Source organism: Eleutherodactylus coqui, chromosome 3, assembly GCF_035609145.1.
Source record: "Eleutherodactylus coqui strain aEleCoq1 chromosome 3, aEleCoq1.hap1, whole genome shotgun sequence".
Lineage (NCBI taxonomy): Eukaryota > Metazoa > Chordata > Amphibia > Anura > Eleutherodactylidae > Eleutherodactylus > Eleutherodactylus coqui.
The window spans coordinates 11,756,549-11,778,287 of NC_089839.1; the positions used below are offsets into that span (position 1 = coordinate 11,756,549).

The following is a 21,739-nucleotide window of genomic DNA, read 5'->3' on the forward strand; positions in this document are numbered from 1 at the left end:
GTCAGGTTTAGAGCTTATTTAGACGACCGTATATCGATTTTCACGCCGAGCCGATATGCGGTGTCCTTGTCTGCAGGGGGGAGGATGGAAGAGCCAGGAGCAGGAACTGAGCTCCCGCCCCTTGCGACTATTTGCAATGGGAGGAGCAGGATGGGGTGAAGCTAAGTGCTAAAACCAGTCAAAGTCAACGTGAAATTAAATGAAAATCTTTGTGTCCATTTTTTTTTATCTTTGGATTTTCCTCGCCACTTTCGTCGCTGTCGGAGGACTTGTTGTTTTCAGTGGGACTGCCACAGATAGCGGAGCTCTTGAAATGAATGCAGCAGCGACTGCATGCGTGGCCAATGCTCAATTCAATCTCCACATCACTGTGGGGGGTGTAGTAAGGAGAAGGGTGGGCACTGGATCCCTGTTCTTAGGATCAGCAGGGATCTGAGCAGCAGATTTATGTTACAAGCTTGGTTCTGGTGCTGTATTTATGTACTGAGCTTGGTTCTGGTGCTGTATTTATGTACTGAGCTTGGTTCTGGTGCTGTATTTATGTACTGAGCTTGGTTCTGGTGCTGTACTTAGGTTATGAGCTTGGTTCTGGTACAGTATTTTATTCACCAAGCTGCTCTGGTGTGGGATTGCTGATATCTTGTTGCTTTCTGCCCAAGCAGAATACAGACTGCTGATCAGTGTAATATAGTTTTATTTTCTATGATGGGGGTGGGGGTGCAAAAAAAAAAAAATCTGCACAGAATGCCATCTAATCTAATGCCAGCACTGCGGTTAAGGCTTCATGCACACGGAACGCGCAGATTTCCGCCACAGATGACCTGCAAGTCATTGCGGAAACTAATTTAAAATGCTTGCAGGCGATCGCGGCTTCGATAGTTTTTCTGCATAGATGTACACAGATGCGCAGCGGATCGTCCGTGCGGAAAAAAATTGCAAGCCCAAAGGTGCCTTCCCTCATCTCCCTGCATGGTCTCTGAGCGACCCGAGAAGTATCCGCCTACAAATCCGCAATACATCCACAATGTAATTCCATAGAGATCAATGGAGCCCGGCCGCGCGGAATCGGCGCTAAAATGGAGCATGCTGTGAATTCACGGAATCCGCATGTGTGCGTGGATCTGAGGACGCTCCATGCTTTCCTATGGGTGACTTGAACAGCGGATCTCCTGTACGGGTGCTGATCGCGGATTCCACAATTGAAATCCCCCCGTGGGCATGAGGCCTAAGTTACATCACCTTACTGGATGCGGTGACATCATCAGTGCCACCCTATAGGCGCTGCACTGATCTGAGGGTCCTGTGAGGGTTGCAGGATCTCACTGCACATACTCCACCAGATTCCCGAGCGCCCGCCGTCTCCTCGTATTTACTGCAGGCGTCCGCTGCTTTGTATGCATTGTGTTGCCTTATGAAGACAAGACCGGGGAACGATGAAACATAACGTGCGCAAGATCATAAAAGCGAATTTAAAATTCAGACTTGGAGAGTTCACAGGCAGTAGACACTTTTTCGGATGTACTCTGGGGTCTCAGCAGGATTCGTGGAAGGAGAGATTCAGCGCTTTCAGCCGAACCATTTGTAATGGAGATTTACAATGTAAACGGCATAATTTTAGAAAATACAACCCGTACGCCGCGCATCCGGCGCGCAACGAGAACATAAAGTCTCCGATACCATTACTGCTGAGGCGGAAATATTTATCTGCCAGCGCTTGCCTAACTTTTCAAGCATGGAACTTGTTGCACCCCGGTCTGGGATTTATTATGGGTGAAAGGGGTAACGGTCCATTCGGAAAGCTCTATTAACTCCCCTCTGCCCTGACACCGGCGGCGGTGGACTGACAGTCTCTTAAGTTTAGGAATTAACCCCGTAATAACACAGACATTTTTTTTTTCCATTTTTGTTTTGGCCTCCGCAGTTTCAAACAATAACAGCTCTTAGCCTGGGTTCCCACATAGCGGAATCCCGGCGGAAATCTCGCGGTTTGGCCGCAGCGAAAAACCGCGAGATTTCCGCCGGGAGACGCACTGCTTCAAAACCCGCGGCACTTTGAAGTGCCCAGCCGCTCGCTCTTCCGCTGCGGCCGGCGCTCCGATAGAGGAGAGCGCGGCCGCAGCGGAGGAAGGAAAGGAATGAGCATGCTGCAGCCGGCTAATCCGCGCCGCAGCGGATTTGCCATCCCATGCGGACGACATTTCTGAGAAATCTCGTCCACATGGATGGCTAAGCCTGAGATTAGCGGCCGCAGGCGGATTTGCCGCAGCGAAATTCCGGACAGAATTTCCGCGGCAAATCCGCCCTGTGCGAACCCAGTCTTATATTTCCATCGGCGTCGCTGCCGGAGGCTCCTTGTTCATTGTGGGACAAGTTGTAGTTTTCAAAGCTACTTTTTAATGTACTGAAAACTTTTCAAAATTTCTAAGTGGAGTGAAACTGGAAAAAATGTCATTCCGCCATCTCTGTGGGGTCTCTCTGTGGGGTCTTGTCTTTACTGCACATATGAGACGATCTCTTTATTCTGCGGGTCGATGCGATGACAAGTTTATAAGGTTGTTTTTCTGCACTACTTTAAAAAAATAAAATATCTTTGAAATAAAAAATTCTGCCGCCATTTTCTGACCGCCAGAACTTTTTTATTTCTCCATGGATACAGTTGTCCGAGGGCTCATTGTTTGCGGGACGTCCTGTAGTTTCCATCGGTACGGTACCGGGTTGGAGCACACATCGCTTTCTGATTGCTCTTTATTAATTTTTTTCTTGGAGTGACAAATAAAAGCGCAATTCTGACATTGTTTTTTTTTTACTATAGTCACCGTGTTGGACAATAAATGTGTTACTTTGATAGATCCCACTTTTACGGACGCAGCGATATCAAATGCGCTTTTGTTTTTTGTTTTCATTTTGTTTTTTTATTATAATTAATAAAACCTTTTTAAAACTCATTTTACTTGAAGTTGCGATGGTCTGATCGCTCATAGAGTATGATGCAATACCATAGTATTCAGAAAGCCCCAGGCAGCCATGGTAACGGAACGGCACCTCATGATCTCATAGTGGTGGGGGAGTGGGGGGGCATTCCAAACCCCCAAATACTGATCAGGGCATTTAAATGCCACCATCAGAGTTGATGATCAATTGCAATCAAAGATGGCTGGCACCCACTGTATGGAGTGGGATTGGCTCCTGATCCTGCTCCATACTAACTCCGCACACCCAGGATGTAAATGTACTTTCTGGGCCTTGAAGGGGTAAAAGTGGTATTCCATAGGATAGAGGACAACTCGCCGATCAGTGTGGGTCGGACTGCTTGGAGCCCTACTGATCCAGAAAAATCGGTTAGCAGGTGAGAGGACAGTGAAGTGAGAAAAAGTTATAGAGAGGCAAGTGCTACAGGAGACAGAGGAGAAGAACCCTTGTAATTAGTGTGGAGGAAGAGAGAGAGCAGAGTTAGGAGTGGTCAGAAAACTGGGTCGGCGAGAGGACAGAAGGCAGAAAGAGAAGCCAGTACCTGAGAGGACCTAAGGAGAAGCAAGTCCAGACAATCAGAGTCCAGATGGATCCTTCTGCCAGTAGGAGTAACTGAGTAACCATGAGTGGGAACACCATATTGTTCACAGGTCTAGTGAATAGGCCACCCAGTGGATCTAGAGCTGAACCCGGTCTTGGCCGCAGCTTATACAGCAAACTAACAGTCTAATCGCTCAGGCAGAGATCTTGTTGATCCATCGTTGATCATTTAACATCTTTAATTCTTTTAAGTTGTGAAGGAGAGCGTCCCCTGAGCGGTTGGCAGCCATTAGAGATAAATAGCTTCGCAGTGCTCGCTCCGTGTTCGGAGGCGCATGATGAACTGCAGTAGTGTGCGGCATCTGAAGCATCTGGGCACTGCCAGTTGGTGCGATCTCATCGGGTCTCTGCTCTTTATAAATCGGAAGACAAGTCCTGGGAAATCGGAAGACAAGTCCTTCGAATAAACACCAACAAGTCTTGGATGACCAACATTGGTATCTTCATCAGACATAGAGTCATACTGAGTCAAACACCAAAGCTCTGCAGCACCATGGAATAAGCCTCAAAACTTTTGCTGACCCGGCATCCCTTCCCCAACATCTGTCGTATCTCCATCACTGACATGCTTCTTACGCTTGGGTAGTCGCCGACTTTCAGATTTGTATGTGCTGCTACCACAGCGATGGCATGCCTGCTGCTCATAACCTCTCGGCGTTCATCCAAGAAGTTATTCAAGCTCCTCAGAAGAGCAATAGCTGGTGGTAATTCGATGGCAGGACTTTGCAGCAACTTCTTACTGCTGTTGAAGCGCTGCAAAATGTAATTCCAAAGTTTACAGATTAGTGCAACCTCAATGGCATCCAAGTGTTCAGCCAATCCACCCGCTTTGTTTCGTGTGCTGCCATTGTGAGTAGCATCCCCAGAGATTTCCCAAAGAGCATTTTGATACCAGTGGTACCCCCTGGAAACTGCTTCTGTGGCATCAGCTCGAGCGGACCATCGAGTATCCGATGGGTGTTTTGGAACAAGGCATTCGGGTTGCTCTTTAACGTGGGTCATCGGTAGACCCCAATAATGTGATGATGCTACAAAGAATGTATCCAGGTGCTGTAATAACTCAAAAAATGAAACTGCTTCAAAGCAACAATCCACAGCTGACCGACCAACTAGGTTCAAAGAGCGGGCAGCGCAAGGAATGTAGTCCACTAAACTATTCTTGTTTTTCAAGATTCGCTGCATGAAAGTCTAAGTACCAAACATATTGCGGGTATTATCATATGTCTGCGGTAATTCTCAAAGTTGATGTCCTGATCTAACAAGTATTGAAGCAGAATGTCAGCCAGACTCTGCCCTATGAGGCTGGAGATATTGATGAATGTCAGAAAACGCTCCACCAGTTGGTGATCCATTATATGGCCATAGCGAAGAATGATGGTTAGCTGGTCTGTAAGGGTAATATCTGGAGTGGAGTCTACTGAAGCTGAGAAGTACCGTGACATTGCAATCTCATCCTTCATCACCTGATAATTATCTTTTTTTTTTCGTTATTTTTTTGTGACCTGTATTTTGGTGGCCCTGAGGCATGAGCCTTATTTGCCTAATGGTTAATCACGTTGATCAAGTTGCTCAACAGCAATCAAGAAGCCACGGTGAGAACCAGGCATGGGGATACAGAATGGTTCAAGATCAAAAAGGGCGCAAGACAAGGATGCATCCTTTTTCCTTTCCTCTTCAACCTCTATGTGGAAGTGATCATGAGGCGGCTGGACTTAAATGATCGGGGTATTGGGTTGAAAATAGGTGGAAGAACCATCACCGATCTAAGATATGCAAAAGATATGTCCCTGCTAGCAGAGACAGTGAAGCATCTGAAGACGCTGATCCTGAAGCTAAAAGAAGAAAGTGAGAAGACAACGATCATGACCGCTGCCAACAAGGACGTCCACATAAAAGTCACAGCGAGGAAATCAAAGTTAATAGTTTCACCAGAGGTGTAACTTGAAGCTCCCGGGCCCCGATGCAAAACTTGTAGCAGGGCCCCCAACTATAAAGCTTTACTCATAGTAGTGGGTTCCCTATATGGAGAAGAGAGGCCTTATGGGCCCCCTAAGGCTCCTGGGCCCGGGTGCAACCGCATCCCCTATAGTTATGCCCCTGAGCTTCACATTCCTTGGATCCCTTATCAATCATAGCGGCAGCTCAACAGCATTGATTAGCATTTGGGCGTACGCCCATTGCGAGCATGGATCCAATATCGAAGTGCAAGGATGTCACCATCAAGCAAAGGTTAATCACAGCCATCATTTTCCCGATTGCAACATATGGCTGTGAGATGCGGACATTGAGGATAGAGACAGAAGAAAAATTGACACTTTCGAGCTGTTGTGTTGGAGAAAACTTCTACGAATCCCCTGGACAGCGAGGGTCACCAACAAAGCTGTCCTAGACCGTATCGGCCCAGAGGGGTCCCGCGAGATCACCAGGGACTGACTTACTTTGGACGTGTGATGAGGGCGCTGGAAAAAGAGATGCTACTTGGAATGGTCAGTGGTAAAAGGAAACGGAAGACAAGACACGTTGGTTGGACACCATCAAGAAGGACACCGGGAATGGACATCAGGCAATTGAAAGCAGCCATAAGGAATAAAAAAGCATGGAGATGACCGGCCTAAAGAGTATCCAAGAGTCGGACATGACTGAATGGATAGCATTAGAATTGGAATTAGACCAGAGGAATCAAAGTCATTTTCACGGAGGGCCCTATGGTTGCCGTCAAAGGGCCGATTGTAATTGAATACTAATAGTAACACCACTAGTGACCCTAATAGTAATAGTGACCACTATATTGGTGACCCCAGTTGTAATAATGTCCCCTACATTGGCCCCAGTAGTAATAAATGCCCTCCACAGCAGTCGCAGTAGTAACAGAGCCCCCCTATTGGCTTCTGGCTAGGCAGCATCCCTACAGACCTTCCACTCACCCAGCCTGCAGTTCCGATCCGGCGGCTGCCGCTGCTGACCCTGTAGCCGCTGACCTCCCCGCTGCAGAGAGGTGAACGGTCACAGACTGAACCGCTGCTACAGGCTTGGAGAGTAGAATTCCTATTAGGTTGCCGCACGGCTGGTGGGCCACATACGATGAGGTGGTCGGCCAGATTCGGCTAGCGGGCCTTGTGTTTGACGTGTGATTTAGACAGGTGTAGTCAGATTAGTGTGCAAAAAAGTGGTGTCAGCTTCCCTTTTAAGCATTTTCCACACCTCATGTCAGGGGGGACGCGGCTCTGCTGGCGCTATTGTAGCCTCTCTCTTGCCTGCAGTCGCCCCGTGCCCCTGTACCAGCCCTTCGCGTCAAGAAGGCAGTTTCCAACACTCACTGTCAAACAAATCTGACATTAACATTCAACTGCTTCCCGCCCCGGGTGAACATATATGTCCTGGGTGTGCGGGGTTTGTACAAAGTGGGATCAGGAGCCAATGCTGTTACATACAAGGTGGGTGACACCAGCGCACAACAACCCCAATCAGTCCTCATGGTCATCGTGGCTGTTAACCATGGCAGCATATGACCTTCTGAAGGTTCCCAGAACTGCCATTAATTAATGCCAATCAAGGCGTGCCTGTGGCCTATCTTGATAGACTGGCTGTCAAAATGCGATATAATGTAATACTAAATTATGGGTCTCAAAGTCCAGGGAATGGGGAGTCCACCATGACAGCCCATATCACATCTTGTATCCAAGCTAGAGGCAGTACAACAGGGTACTAGAGCCTCCATGCCCATCCATATCACATCTTGTATCCAAGCTAGAGGCAGTACAATGGGGTACTAGAGCCTCCATGCCCACCTGTATCACATCTTGTATCCAAGCTAGAGGTGGTACAACAGGGTACTAGAGCCTCCATGCCCACCAGTATCCCATCTTGTATCCAAGCTAGAGGCGGTCCAACAGGGTACTAGAGCCTCCATGCCCGTCTCTATCACATCTTGTATCCAAGCTAGAGGCGGTACAACAGGGTACTAGAGCCTCCATGCCCGTCTGTATCACATCTTGTATCCAAGCTAGAGGCGGTACAACAGGGTACTAGAGCCTCCATGCCCGCCCATATCACATCTTCTATCCAAGCTAGAGGCTGTACAACAGGGTACTAGAGCCTACATGCCCCCCGTATCACATCTTGTATCCAAGCTAGAGGTGGTACAACAGGGTACTAGAGCCTCCATGCCCGTCTGTATCACATCTTGTATCCAAGCTAGAGGCGGTACAACAGGGTACTAGAGCCTCCATGCCCGCCTGTATCACATCTTGTATCCAAGCTAGAGGCGGTACAACAGGGTACTAGAGCCTCCATGCCCGCCTGTATCACATCTTGTATCCAAGCTAGAGGTGGTACAACAGGGTACTAGAGCCTCCATGCCCGCCCGTATCACATCTTGTATCCAAGCTAGAGGTGGTACAGCAGGGTACTAGAGCCTCCATGCCCGCCCGTATCACATCTTGTATCCAAGCTAGAGGTGGTACAACAGGGTACTAGAGCCTCCATGCCTGCCCGTGTGACATCTTGTATCCAAGCTAGAGGTGGTACAACAGGGTACTAGAGCCTCCATGCTTACCTGTATCACATCTTGTATCCAAGCTAGAGGCAATACAACAGGTTACTAGAGCCTCCATGTCCACCCATAGCACATCTTGTATCCAAGCTAGAGGCGGTACAACAGGGTACTAGAGCCTCCATGCCTCCCATATCACATCTTGTATCCAAGCTAGAGGCGGTACAACAGGGTACTAGAGCCTCCATGCCCCCGTATCACATCTTGTATCCAAGCTAGAGACGGTACAACAGGGTCTTAGAGCCTCCATGCCCGCCCGTATCACATCTTGTATCCAAGCTAGAGGCGGTACAGCAGGGTACTAGAGCCTCCATGCCCCTCATATCACATTTTGTATCCAAGCTAGAGGTGGTACAACAGGGTACTAGAGCCTCCATGCCCACCTGTATCACATCTTGTATCCAAGCTAGAGGTGGTACAACAGGGTACTAGAGCCTCCATGCCCACGTATCACATCTTGTATCCAAGCTAGAGGTGGTACAACAGGGTACTAGAGCCTGCCTACAAGGGGTCGGTTCTCCACAATAAATGATGCTTTGCTCTGATATGTAATCACTTATATAACCGTTACCATCACACAGAGGGAGTCTCATCCGTCCCACAACACACATATATATATATATACGCTCCTTCTGGGGAGGTTACTGACAACGTGTATAATTGCGGTAATTCACAAGATCAGAAAAAAAAAAGAGAAACACAAATCTTCCATAAATCTCTGAGCCGCCTGATACAAATTCACGCTCCTCCGATAAAACCGCAGCCATAAAAGTGACACTTGGCAGGGAAGATGAAAGAGCTGGAGAGGCCTCCATCATTGTGATAACTAATTTAGCTTGTTCCACAGAGGAGAATCAGACGATGAATGTTAAGGAGGTTCGGCTGCGCTTTACTGCACATCGATAGCAGCAATCTCCGACCATCGCACCAAGTTCCTCTCAAACTTTCTCCGCTCTGAAGACACTGATGGAATCAGCGAGGACCAAATGAATACACATCGGATTTGTGATAAAGCGAGGCGCGCAATATGTTTCATCCGCCGGCGTTTATAAACAGCGCCAGACGAGCGGCTAAAGATCCCGTGTGATCACGTAATGCAGGTATGGTTGGGGCCTGTGCGGCGGAGAGGTAAAGCCCCCCAGGTTTATGGAGCTCGTATGTATCTAACAGATACACTGAGGCCCCATCTACATCAGAGATTTCCTCGCGTGATTTCCTTCCGATTGCAATATGCGCGATTGGCCCTGAATGGTTATTATAGCCCATCCGTGCGGAGGAACGGCGAATTGTGCGTTCGGACACGTTAATTCTAGCAACAGTGTTGTATTCGGTTCCAATTTTAGGACTGTGCAGCCTGTTGGTCAGAACGATTCTTGACATCCTCCTCCGACCCCTTTTGTCAATGAGTCGTTTCCATCTACAAAATCCCCTTTCACCATAAATTAAAACTGATGTATGGGGGACCGGATCTCCCGAGCACTCCGTGTCCTTATACCATCATACAGGGCATGAATAAGACTGCCATACACTTAAATGGTTAATAAGGACCATTATGTAGTTGTGAGAAGAATGCTTGCTTTCCTGTAGACTAGGACAGTGAAAGCATTAGTGCCCGTTTCCCTGGTGGTCTAGGCTTGAGGATGCTTTTTTAGGCGGGCTAAGATAGTGGAGGGGATTATGTACCATTCTCTGGTAGTCTAGAGTACTGAAGAAGTTACTGCTCATTTCCCTGTTGGTCTATGGCAGAGAAGGAGTTAATGCCTAATTACCTGTTGGAGGGCTGACTTTCTACTTTTTTCGTGGTCTACAGTAGTAAACTATTAATGCCCATTCCTCGGAGAACTAGCGGAGGTTAATGTTCATTTCCCTGGTGGTCTAGGGTGTTGTAAGGGATAATGTTTGCTGGTCTATAGTAGTGAAGGCTCTAATGCTCAGTCCCCTGGTGGTCTAGGGCAGTGGAGGGTTAATGTCTATTTCACAAGTGATGAAGGATCATCAGTAGTTGATTAACGGGGATGCGCCTTTGGGGATACCCATCCGTCAGCTGATCGTCCGGCCTTCTGTCAGTGCAGTGGGGTTGGACATCACCATCGGTGGTCAGGGCAGGAAGTGGGAGCACTATCTTCACTCTCATTGAAATCAATCCGCTACTATTACACTTTTTGCTCAGGACCGGACGGCCGCTCCTGAACATAAGAGGGCCAGGAAGTGTAATAGAAGGTTGTAAAAGGCCGGAGTACTTCTTGAATGTCTGTTTCACTATGAGTTCAGAGTAGTAAAGGGTAAACTCGCAGACCATCAGCCATCTCTCCGTCTACAACTCTTCACGTTGGTGGCGTGTATAAGAGTGCAGCACCATGACAATGGACCTCATCCTTTACACTAAGAGAGACCACCAGGGAAGCGGATACATTGTATTAGCACATGTCTCACTGGCGGTCTAGGGTAGTGGAGGGGTTAACGATACAGGAATGGGGGGTGACACATATCTGTGTACGGGGTAGCGCAGGGTAGCGCGTTCCTTGCCCTTATGTTCAGTAATGTCAGCACTAATGTTAATGCCTGATGTCTCTGTATGTGGGAGGAAGCACACAAGAGAGGAGATCGCTTTGAAGCTTCATGAATATTCCGCATATGATTATGAATAAATTATGCAGATTAAGACATTGTGAGCTTTCCCACAATTAACACATTAAGTGTCAAATTTTTTTTTCTTAAAACTTTCACATTTCTAAAATTACATTTCTGGATACTTTATTAGAAGCTGCTGGAAGTGAGGAGCCAATTTTTCACGCCGCATCAGAAGATAAGTCTTGACCTGTGTTTTGGTGAAAATGGCTGGAGGCTCCCATAGACTTTTATGAGAGCTGAAAAAAGTGGGAGGGGGAGGAAGTTTATCTGTGGCCGGCGCTCAGGAACGGAGACAGCTGGCTATAATAAAGCATTAGAAGTCATTTGGAGGATTTCTGCCGACTGACAGAATTCAGCATGTTTTTCAGCGATGCGCCCGTGTGAATGGATAATGAAATGCTAATTAATTGCAAGGCTCGATCATGGCTATTCTTCACCGATGCGATTTTCAGCCAATGTAAAATCACAACGCTCGTGTGAATGAGGCCTAAGGCAGATGTGGTTCTGATTTGTAGAGCTCTGTTGGCCTGATACACATCTCCTGCAGTGTTATATTGTAACCTTCTGCAGCCACCACTAGATGGAGCTCAGGTGCTTACTGCATACAGATTATACACTGAAGTCAATAATAAAGCAGTATACAGTAAACTCCCCCTAGTGGTGGCTGTAAACAGCAGAATATTATAATATAATTCTGTGACTATAGAGAAGATTTGAAAGTCCGTATCAGAAAACTGTATCAGGGCTCATATACAAAGGCGCATGCAGTACCGGTCTGAGAAATACACAGTGTTTTCACGGACTGAAACTGTACAGATTTACTAGGTTTAGCATTTTTTTTCAGCGTTTTTCAGGCGCGTAAAAAAAAGCAAGATGGCCCTATTGATTTCACGCATAAATACGTAGTGAATACACATGCATCATGCATATTTATGATGTCTCGTTAACTTTAATGGACGCATCTTGGAATAGTCCAATGCAAATCAATGGGGTTTCAGCTACATATTTTTTATACTCACCCGATTCCCGATTCCCGCAGTGTCCCCCTCTGTGGCCCATGCGGCATAGGAAAATTTGACTCATTTCATAGTCCCATTTGAGTGCTCTCCTTTAGACTTTAAGGGGCAGTAGGGAGGTGTCAAGTTCCCTTCAAATATGCTGCACCAGAAGTCTCCAACACTGCCGCAATGGACCAAACCTCAAGGGGTATTCCAATAGGTTGCAATTATACCCTCTCCACGAGATAGGCAATTGCTGATTGGTTTCCAAAAAAGAACTTAAAATTTTGCTTCATCTGACCACAGAACAGTTTTCCATTTTGCCTCAGTCCATTATAAATGAGCTTTGGCCCAGAGAAGAAGCCGGTGTTTCTGGATTGTGTTGATATGTAGCTTCTCCTCTGCATGATACTGCTGTAACTTGCATTTGTGGATTGTATGGCCAACGATGTTCACAGACAATGATTTCTGGAAGTATTCCTGAGCTCATGCACTGATTTGCATTACAGAATCATGGCTGTTTTTAATGCAATGACGCCTGAGGGCCTGTAGATCTCAAGCATTAAATATTGACCATCGACCTTGTCCCTTGTGCACATGAATTTCTCCGGATTCCCTGAATCTCTTGATGATATTATGTTCTGTAGATGAGGGGATATTCAAAGTCTTCGCAATTTTACGTTGAGGAACATTTTTCTGAAACTGTTCCACAATTTTAGACGTAGTTTTTTACAAATTGGGGAACTTCTGACCTTCTTTGCTTCTGAGAGACTCGGCCTCTCTAACATGCCCATTAATCACACAGTCATGTGACTTAGTAGAAAATTGACCCTCCAACTGTTTTTCACTAGTACAAGTTACTTTTCCAGCCTTTTGTTAGCCCTAAACCAACTTTTGTGAGATGTGTTGCTGCCATCAATTTCTAGATGTGTTAATTTTTAAAAAATGAAATGGAAAAATGTCTCCCTTCCCCCTTCTGATATGTTTTATGTTCTATTGTGAAGATAATCTGGTTAGATGAGATTTCCAAATCATTGCTTTCTTTAACCCATTCCAATCCAATTTGTATCCTGGTTTTCCTAGGGGGCTTACTCCTTTTCTGCTGTTATACAATGGCACTATATGCTGGCTAAAGCCAGTATTGCATGAGGTGACACGTTGGATAGCCTCCGACAGCAGAGAGGCTGGCAATGTACAGTAAGAGAACCCCGACTAACGTCTTCCAACATCAGAGCTGTGCAGCCTTAAATTATAATGTCTTCAGACAGTGGATTGGAAAGGGTTACACTTATTTACATTTTACACAGCGTCCCAACTTTTTGGGGGATTGGGGTTGTAATTTTTTTCTACTGCTTTAAATAAAAAATGGCCCAAGAGACTGGAGGGATGAACTGATTTTACTAATACATTTTACTTGTAATACCGGGTCTGACCACTTGGAGTGCTGTGAAGAAATAACTCACAAGTGTGTGGAGTACAATGCAGTACATTGCCATCTAGTGGTAGATGTACTGTATATCTAGAATTTCTGATAGCTTGCTGTGAAATACAGCACATTAATGTCCTGCAGAGGACGACTCTGCAGCTGTAGCAGCAGGTGGGTAACAAGTAATATCCACCCGTCGCCGGGATGATATAAGGACGGCATCCGGCATGATTGGATGGATGATATATGACGATCCGCCACTTCTGTTTACACGCATAATTATTACTTTCATTCCTGCTGGAAAAATTGAATTCTTGCCGTCTAAATGGTTTTACTCTGAGCTCAGTAAACCAGCGACAGCTTTGATCTGGGCTGTCCATGAATCATCAGCGAGCGGCTGCTTCCCAGCCATGATAGATATACATGAGATGTGGTATAGGCATCTGATATTACAGGGGGGTACCCTCCGCAGATAACGCCGCGGTGCCGGTCGGGGCGGCAGCGGCGCTCTATTACAGCCAATGTAGCTTGTTAGGCGCGATTTATCCTCAAACACAAAGGAATTGATTTTATATCAGGAGTCGGATGTTGATTGATTACCCCCAAACTGTAAGAGGAGTAACGCTGCAGATTTTACGGCGATGCTCAATGCGAGGAGAGATGTGCGGTGCAAATCAGATTTTATGTGCCTATAAAGTCCTAATATTTCCTATCTACTAATAAATGCCAGAAGAGAGAGAGAGAATATATAAAGCATCATTCATTACTAGGGGGATGCATATAAATAACGCAACATTGTAGCAAACAAAGCTGTGGTTAACATGCACATAAAGTTACATATTCCTAAGCACCTTCCTATTATACCTGATCAGCTCTTCTAGTATAGAGATCTGTTACCAAATACATGTAGGAATCACAGCCTCCGGGTGGATTCAGACGACCGTATATCGGTTCGGTTTTCACGCTGAGCCAATATACGGTGTCCTCATCTGCAGGGGGGGGGGAGGATGGAAGAGCCAGGAGCAGGAACTGAGCCCCCGCCCCCTCTCTGCATCCTCTCCACCCCCTCTCCGCCCCTCTGCACTATTTGCAATGAAAGGAGGCGGGTCGGGGGCAGGCTAAGTTCGGAGAATTAGCCCCACCCCCGCCCCTCCCCATTGCAAATAGTGCAGAGGGGCGAAGGAGAGGCAGAGAGGGGGCGGGAGCTCAGAGCACTGCTCCTGGCTCTTCCAGCCTCCTCCCCCTGCAGAGAGAGACGACGTATATCGGCTGGGCGTGAAAACCCAGCCGATATACGTTCGTCTGAATGCAACCTCCTGATTTGACTACTGGGGGAATTCAGAATGAAGAGTCCTTGCTCTTCTACTAGTATGTAAATCAAGCTTTAACCCCTAAGAGACAGCCAATGCAACTTTTTTTTCTAACTTCACTAATGGGCTTTAAACCTGCACATACATCTTTTTAAGGCGGTGGCTTGATTGACAGCCAGGCTCCTGCTCTAACTGCCAGGAGCCGAGAAACCGGAGATAGCAACTGCAGCATGTAAGCAAATGACAGGGGGAGGGAGTTCTTTCTGTTACCCATTGGCACCCTGAAATGCAACTGCAAAGTACTTATATTCTTCCAGGCCAGCCAGAAGCCTGACAAAGGACTTTGTGTTTGCCATGTAACTCCTCTTATTAGGCCCCGCCTCCTGCAGACTCTAATAGGCTAATTTCATAGGCTTAGTACAATGCACTATATACGTATTGCAGTGTACCATTCTAGTGATCAAACAATCACATCTTCAAGTCCTCTTGAGGGACTAAAAAAATAGCGTGAAAAAAAGTTCAACAAAGTTTTTAATGTAAAGAAAAAGCCCACTTTAAAATAATCTGAACTTTTTCCCATAGAAACTTTTAAAATGGGGAAAAAAAGTTTGTTTTCTTTTAAAAAAGCAACACACCGCTTCTAAATGACCCAAATAATGAAAATCATTTTATTTCCTTCACATGATGAATGATATAAAATAATTTTAGAACGTTAGGCCAGAATTGCTATTTTCCTTTTTGTTCGCCTCCCCAAAAATGTAATAAAAAGCATCCAAAAGTCACCCCGCACCTCAAATAAAAACTACAGTTCTTTCCGCAAAAAAACAAACCCAGACGGAACTCCACTGCCGAAAAATAACAATGTTCCGGAACTTAGCTCCGCCCCGTCCCGCCCCCTACCATTGCAAATAGTGGCGAGGGGCGGAGAGAGGGCAGAGAGGGGGCGGGAGCTCAGTGCACTGCTCCCAGCTCTGCCCGCCTCCTCCCCCTGCAGAGAGGAACAATGTATATCGGCCCAGGCGTGAAAACCCAGCTGATATATGGACGTCTGAATAAGCCCTGTAGTAAAAATAAGATCTCTGTAAAATGATCAGATTACAAAATTATGCTATTTTTACCGAATAGTGAACGCTGCAAAAACAAAGCCCAAAAAACAATGGTGGACTTTATGGACTTTTTTCATGTCCCTCAAAAATGTAAGTACAAAATAAATAAATAAATCGCCATTCTTCGCTTACTGAGGCTGGATTCAGATGACCGTATATTGGCTCGTTTTCACGCCGAGCCGATATACGACGTCCTCATGTGCAGGGGGGGGGGAGGATGGAAGAGCCAGGAGCAGGAACTGAGCTCCCGCCCCCTCTCTGCCTCCTCTCCACCCCTCTGCACTATTTGCAATGAAAGGAGGTGAGGCGGGGCTAAATTCCGAGAATTAGCCCCGCCCCTGCCCCACCTCTCCCCATTGCAAATAGTGCAGAGGGGCGGAGAGGAGGCAGAGAGGGGGCGGAGAGGAGGCAGAGAGGGGGCGGGAGCGCAGTTCCTGCTCCTGGCTCTTCCAGGCTCCCCCCCTGCAGAGAGAGACGACGTATATCGGCTGGGCGTGAAAACCGAGCCGATATACGTTCGCCTGAATCCAGCCTTAGACCTTAATTGTTTTATTATAGGGCCACTCCAATGAATTTTTTTTCCTTCATGATGTAGCTATCTCCTCCAATATATATGTCAGCTAGTGTTACCTTAGTTAGTTATTCCTATCTATTTGAAACTCCCGGCCTCTTCCTCCTCAGGTGGTCATGTGATCTCCTTCTGACCACCTGAGATTTATTTGGGTTTATGTTCTCAAACTGCTCAGCCTCTCAGTCAGCATAACACATAGGTACAATAGAGGAGATCACAGCTCATCCTCCTGCATACTTATGGACTGTAGCTTAGTTAGGTGAATATAGAAAGGTATGGCAGAGATGGTACCCGTCTCTAGCTATGATTTTTAGATTTTGAAATGTGTAGATGAAAAAAAAAATCACAGCGCCATTAAGTACCAAACTATCGCATCCTTAAAGGTTTTTTTTGACCTTTTAAAAAAAAAATTCCCCAGGGTAGAGAATGGTGTAAAACATAGCCTTCTACTAGGCCTCCGGTCCGTGCATGCTGAAAAAGGAAGTGATGATGTCACATTTATCAGTTGAACAACTGCTGCAGCCAATCACTTGCCTCAGTGGTCACATGCCGTTTATGTCCCATGACCCCTGGGGGCAACGGCTGGCTACAGTGGTCATGCGTGCAATGAATGTCACATCATTGCTTCCTGTTTCAGTGAGGACTGGGTGAGCGACACTGAACCAAAGGCAATTGGAGAGGGTGAGGAATTGGCATTTTTGGTTTTTTGACATTCTCTTTTTAAAGCCCAAAAGGGGTTAAAAATCTTTTACCGTTTTGTGTATACAACACCTATACAAACATGTATCTCTATGGTTACAGACTACAAGCAGGCTGTGTGTAGTCTGATCTTTCAGCATTGGCTCCTTTTGTAAGGCTGCCTGCAGACGGCCGGGTTGGATCCGGCTGCGAGAATTCCTCGCAGCGGGACCCGACCTGAGCGTCTGCAGAGAGCAGAGTGACACTCACCTGCTCCCGCGGCCCCGGCTATTTCATGTGCCGGCTGCCGGGCACAGAGTGGAGCCGGCGGCCGGTGAGTGACATTTCTCTGTGAGCCCCGCACAGAAATACAGCATGCCGTCTGCATAGGATTGTGTTTGTTAACGCAATCCTATGGCAGCTTCCATGGGCGGAAATTCCGCGGGAAAACCCGCCGCGGAATTTCCGCCCGTCTGCAGGCGTCCAATGGCAGTATAATGCCTAATGCAGCTGCCATGGACTGGAGGGCGCGGTTAGGATAATAGAGGGGGATGTGACCCGCAGAAAGTAGAGTTGGGGAGAAGTCAGTAGGGGAGGAGAGAGGTAGAGTAAGAGAAGAAGTAGGAGGAGAGCAGCAGTGGAGCCAGCAGTGTCATGAGGAGGACACCCGCCCACCATCCCAGGGGTGGAGTGAAGAAAAGTTTTTTTCTTTGTTGGAGTTGCAAATCATAGGATGTTGGGACTTCAGAGGTCGTCACAGCTGTAGGTGTAGGTGGAAAGTTTTCTCCATGCCAGCAGTTGGTAGAAGAAGGGTGGTTCATCAAGCCCGATTTGTACTGGGGCTTTCTGACGCCTCTCGGACTCATGGGAAAAATTGGGGGTTAAGCATGGAAAGTGTTAAAGTTTTAAAGGAAATTTTAAAGGTGGTAAGTAAGTTAATAAAGCTGTGGGGTACCCCGCGGAAAAGCCAACTGATGTGTGAAGTATTCTGCTTTAGATTAAGAAGGGGAGCGGGTTGGAAACAGAGTGAGTACCTCCAGTCTGTAGGGTCTGGCAGAGAGAATGCAGTGACACATGACAGTAGACTACACAGATTCTGTTTGTAGTCTGTTACCATGGAGACACATGAATCTGAATAGGAGCCGTATCCACAACACAGTAGGAGATTACTAACCAGGGATATTTGCAAAGTTGCTTTTTTTGTATTATAGAGACAAGGGAACAATAAAGAAAAATGCTTTCAGGGGCAAATGCCCTTCTGATGATTGAAGTTTAGTTGTGTTCCTCTAAGAAATCCTCCGGTTGTTCTGCGCTCTGAGCTTATCAGCGGCTCCCAGTACAATCTCCCTCGGCGCTGAGCTCCTGTCCATTAATGTTACAGCCATGCCTGGAGATGGCTCCCCCGATAGGCCCGTACCTTCCCTCTGGTCGTTGCGTAAACACTTCACTTTCGGTAACTTGCAGAGAAGCCGGCAGTCATCAGCTGTCAAAGCAGAAAGAACTGTGTTAATAGAAAAGCTCTGGGAAATGAGAAGTCCAAGGCACAAAGATTTAGGTCAAAGCAGTACGAATCGCTCCCATCACACGTTATATCAGCGGCTCCTCATGCTGGGAGTTGTAGTCCTGCAACAACAAGGAGCTAACAGTTGGGAGTCAATACATAGGGCCCCTTCCACAGAAAAATGTCAGCACGCTGGGGGTCCGGATGGCGCGGCGGTCCAGCATGTGTGCTGCTGCTCTACTCAAAGTCTATGGGACTGAAGGAGGAAGCGGAGTCCACCTGCTGACTGTTTCCGTCAGTCCCACAGACTTTGAATGGAGCAGCATGGCACATGTTTGGCCGGCGCCACTCATATTCACCTTCACTGATGTCACGCTAGGGACCCCTGTTTTAGTGATCGGTGGACGCTATTAAATGAGCGCTAGCGCCCGCTGCTGTTTGCCAATAATTACCAGGATGAACTTGTCAGTCAAGGTGAAGCCCGCTATTAACTGAGTCGCGAGTGTTAGTGGCGCTCATGCAGTACCCGAAGGCCATGTTCGCATTGGGCGGATTTTCAAAATCTTGTGCGCACGCTGCGGGAAAAAAAATGCGCAAAACCCATGCAGAAATTAACACGCAGCGCAGAATTTAACCCTTTCCAATCCAATTTGTATCCTAGTTTTCCTAGAGGGCTTACTCTTTTTCTGCTGTTATACAACAGCGCTATCTGCCTGCTAAAGCCAGTACTGCATGAGGTGACACATTGGATAGGCTCCGACAGCACAGAGGCTGGCAATATACAGTAAGAGAACCCCGACGGACGTCTTCCAACATCGGAGCTGTACAGCCTTAAATCATAATGTCTTCAGACGTCAGACAGTGGATTGGAAAGGGTTAAGACCACAGCGTGTCCATTGTAGCACCAGATATGGCGTAGAATCCAAACGCAGCACTAAAATCAGTGTAAAAAACCTCGTGCAAAACCGCAACAAATGGCGCGGATTATCAGTGCAGAATATCTGCTGGGGACATTCCATAGCATACCCGCCCGTGTCAGCATGCCCTGAGGACTCATTCACATGGGTATATTTTCAGCCTGTATCACGCACGTACTTTTTGCACGTATTGCACGGACAGTATGAAACACTTTTTTGGTTTTGTTTGGTGTATTATAAGTTGTATACTTCATGCATGTGAAAAAAGTTGCGGCGTGTCCCATTATGGTGCGTATTACTGACTAAAAACACCCATTGAAGTCTATGGGAATGTTTCACATGGCGTATTTTGGCACATATCCTGAGCCAAACAACGCACCAAAATACGCGTAACATACGTGTGCCATTGATTTGTAATGGGAAACCACGTCCCTGTCTTGTTGGCTTGTTTTTTCCCACACCGCATATTTAACCCTTTCCAATCCACTGTCTGACGTCTAAAGACATCCTGATTAAAAGGCTGTACAGCTTCTGATGTCGGAAGACGTCCGGCAGGGTATTCTTACTGTATATTACTTGCCGCTCTGTTGTCAGGGGCCTCTCCGGTATGTCACATACTGCAGTACTGGCTCTAGCCAGCAGATGGCAACATTGTATAATGGCAGAAAGAGAAAACCCCCTAGGAAACCCTGAATCCAAAATTGGATTGCAAAGGGTTAAAATGATATGTCACCTCTTTTTTCGATTTCTACCTCATTATTGAGGCATCAAAACAAGCGTCAAATGTAAGTCAAATATGCATCAATTGTGCATCGAAATACAGGTTACGTTGAAAAACTGTGCTTAGAACCTAAAATGCTGGCGCGGTTTATTTAGGCAGATTTTGGCGCAGATTTTTTGCCCCCTAACAAATCTGCCGTGAGAACCAACCCTGCGGGAGCGCAGTGAGTATGCATGTAACATGGATTCAGCCTACAACCTGGCGTGGAGCCTGAACAGACGGCGAGGGAGAGGAAATCTCCCTTGTTCAGGCGCAGCTACCACTTCGTACTGCCAACCGTAGTTGCGCCCACAGCAGTGCGTTTTCAGCCTTACATGAACCGGTGGGCCTTGTGAAAAAAAAATCACTGCATGTCCTTGACCCACCCGTTTTCACAGATGAGAATAGGACATTGAATGCTTACTGTCTATGCAGATCAGGCAGCACACAGACCAGTGTCCGTGACACAGACCAGTTTCCGTGACACAGACCAGTTTCCGTGACACAGACCAGTGTCCGTGTGCTGTCTGATGCAGGTTGAGCCCGACTTTCTCTGGTGCAACATACATACACTCGCCTGATCAAGCCGTAACAGAGGGGCCGAAGCTCTTACTCTATGACCCCAATATGCCCTATGTGCAGCCTACCAGTTCATATGGATAGGGGTCCTCTTTAACCACTTCATGACCGCGTAATTTAATATACCTGTAGTAGTGGAGGGTGCATGGAGTGGGCTTGGAAGCTGAGTGTCTATCAGCTAACTTGGATCATGGCAGCTGTTTAGATGCTGGGGTCACAGCTCACAGTGCATCCAAACAGTCAGCAGGAGGTGGGGACCGCTTCCCGCGCCCCATTGTTAGCCCCCACAATGCAACTGGGTCAAAGCGTGCCCATAAACGTTTTGTTCAGCAACCGTTGTCACCACTTATGGAATCCGCCCGTTGCGGAGCTTGTTTACCCCCTCCGCGGACTGCCTGCGGTCCACCGTAATCACTGTACAAATGACCAGTTTTTGAATGACTCCCCGCCCCCGCTCAGACGCGCATGGCTGACATCGGAGTTAATGATTATCCGGTATAACATATAAAAGGTGCTCCTGCCTTTAGTCAGGCTTGTGAAGGTATCGAAATTACTTTAGTTAAACTTGTTGTTCAGGGGTTAATAAACTTTAGTCCGAAGATCGTAAAAGCTGCGAATGCTGGACTGAACTGCATTGGCTGGTGGTGGCCTTTTTAGTGGCCATTGTTAGTCGTTATATCTGCATTCCTTACGCTTATTAATGGAGGAATTATTTCCCCTTTCATGGGGAAAATTGGCTTCTACCTCATTGGGGTTTTTTGCCTTCCTCTGGATCAACATTGTGGCGGGGAAGTAATAGGCTGAGCTGGATGGACAGGTGTCTTTCTTTGGCCTTACATACTTTGTTACTAAGTATATGATTGGATGAGCATCCTATTGTCGCTGAGTGATTGGCTATAACATAGTTACGCCTTGTATTACGTAATTTTCCAGTTTTGCATTGAAACTCCTGTGAGAGGCTTACTTCCTTCAGACGAGCTCTGGAGACCTAATTGTCCCATGTAATGTTCTTCCCCGGTGCACCATACAATCTGACACAGCTGGTTGAAGAGGCTTCGATACCCCTTCAGTATCATCTAAAGTGAGGGATTACTCTAACAGCATCGTATAGCATTCCGTGACATTGGTCTTATTGTTTTA

General features: G+C 46.9%; 1 protein-coding gene across 1 annotated transcript in view; it reads right to left on the bottom strand.

Moving 5' to 3' along the window:
• Positions 1–21,739, bottom strand: part of GALNT14 (polypeptide N-acetylgalactosaminyltransferase 14) — a 499,381-nt gene that overhangs the window by 76,433 nt on the left and 401,209 nt on the right. Inside the window, exon 5 of the mRNA XM_066595121.1 lies at positions 18,260–18,325. Coding sequence (XP_066451218.1) covers positions 18,260–18,325 — 66 coding nt within the window. The remainder of the gene's footprint in view (positions 1–18,259; positions 18,326–21,739) is intronic.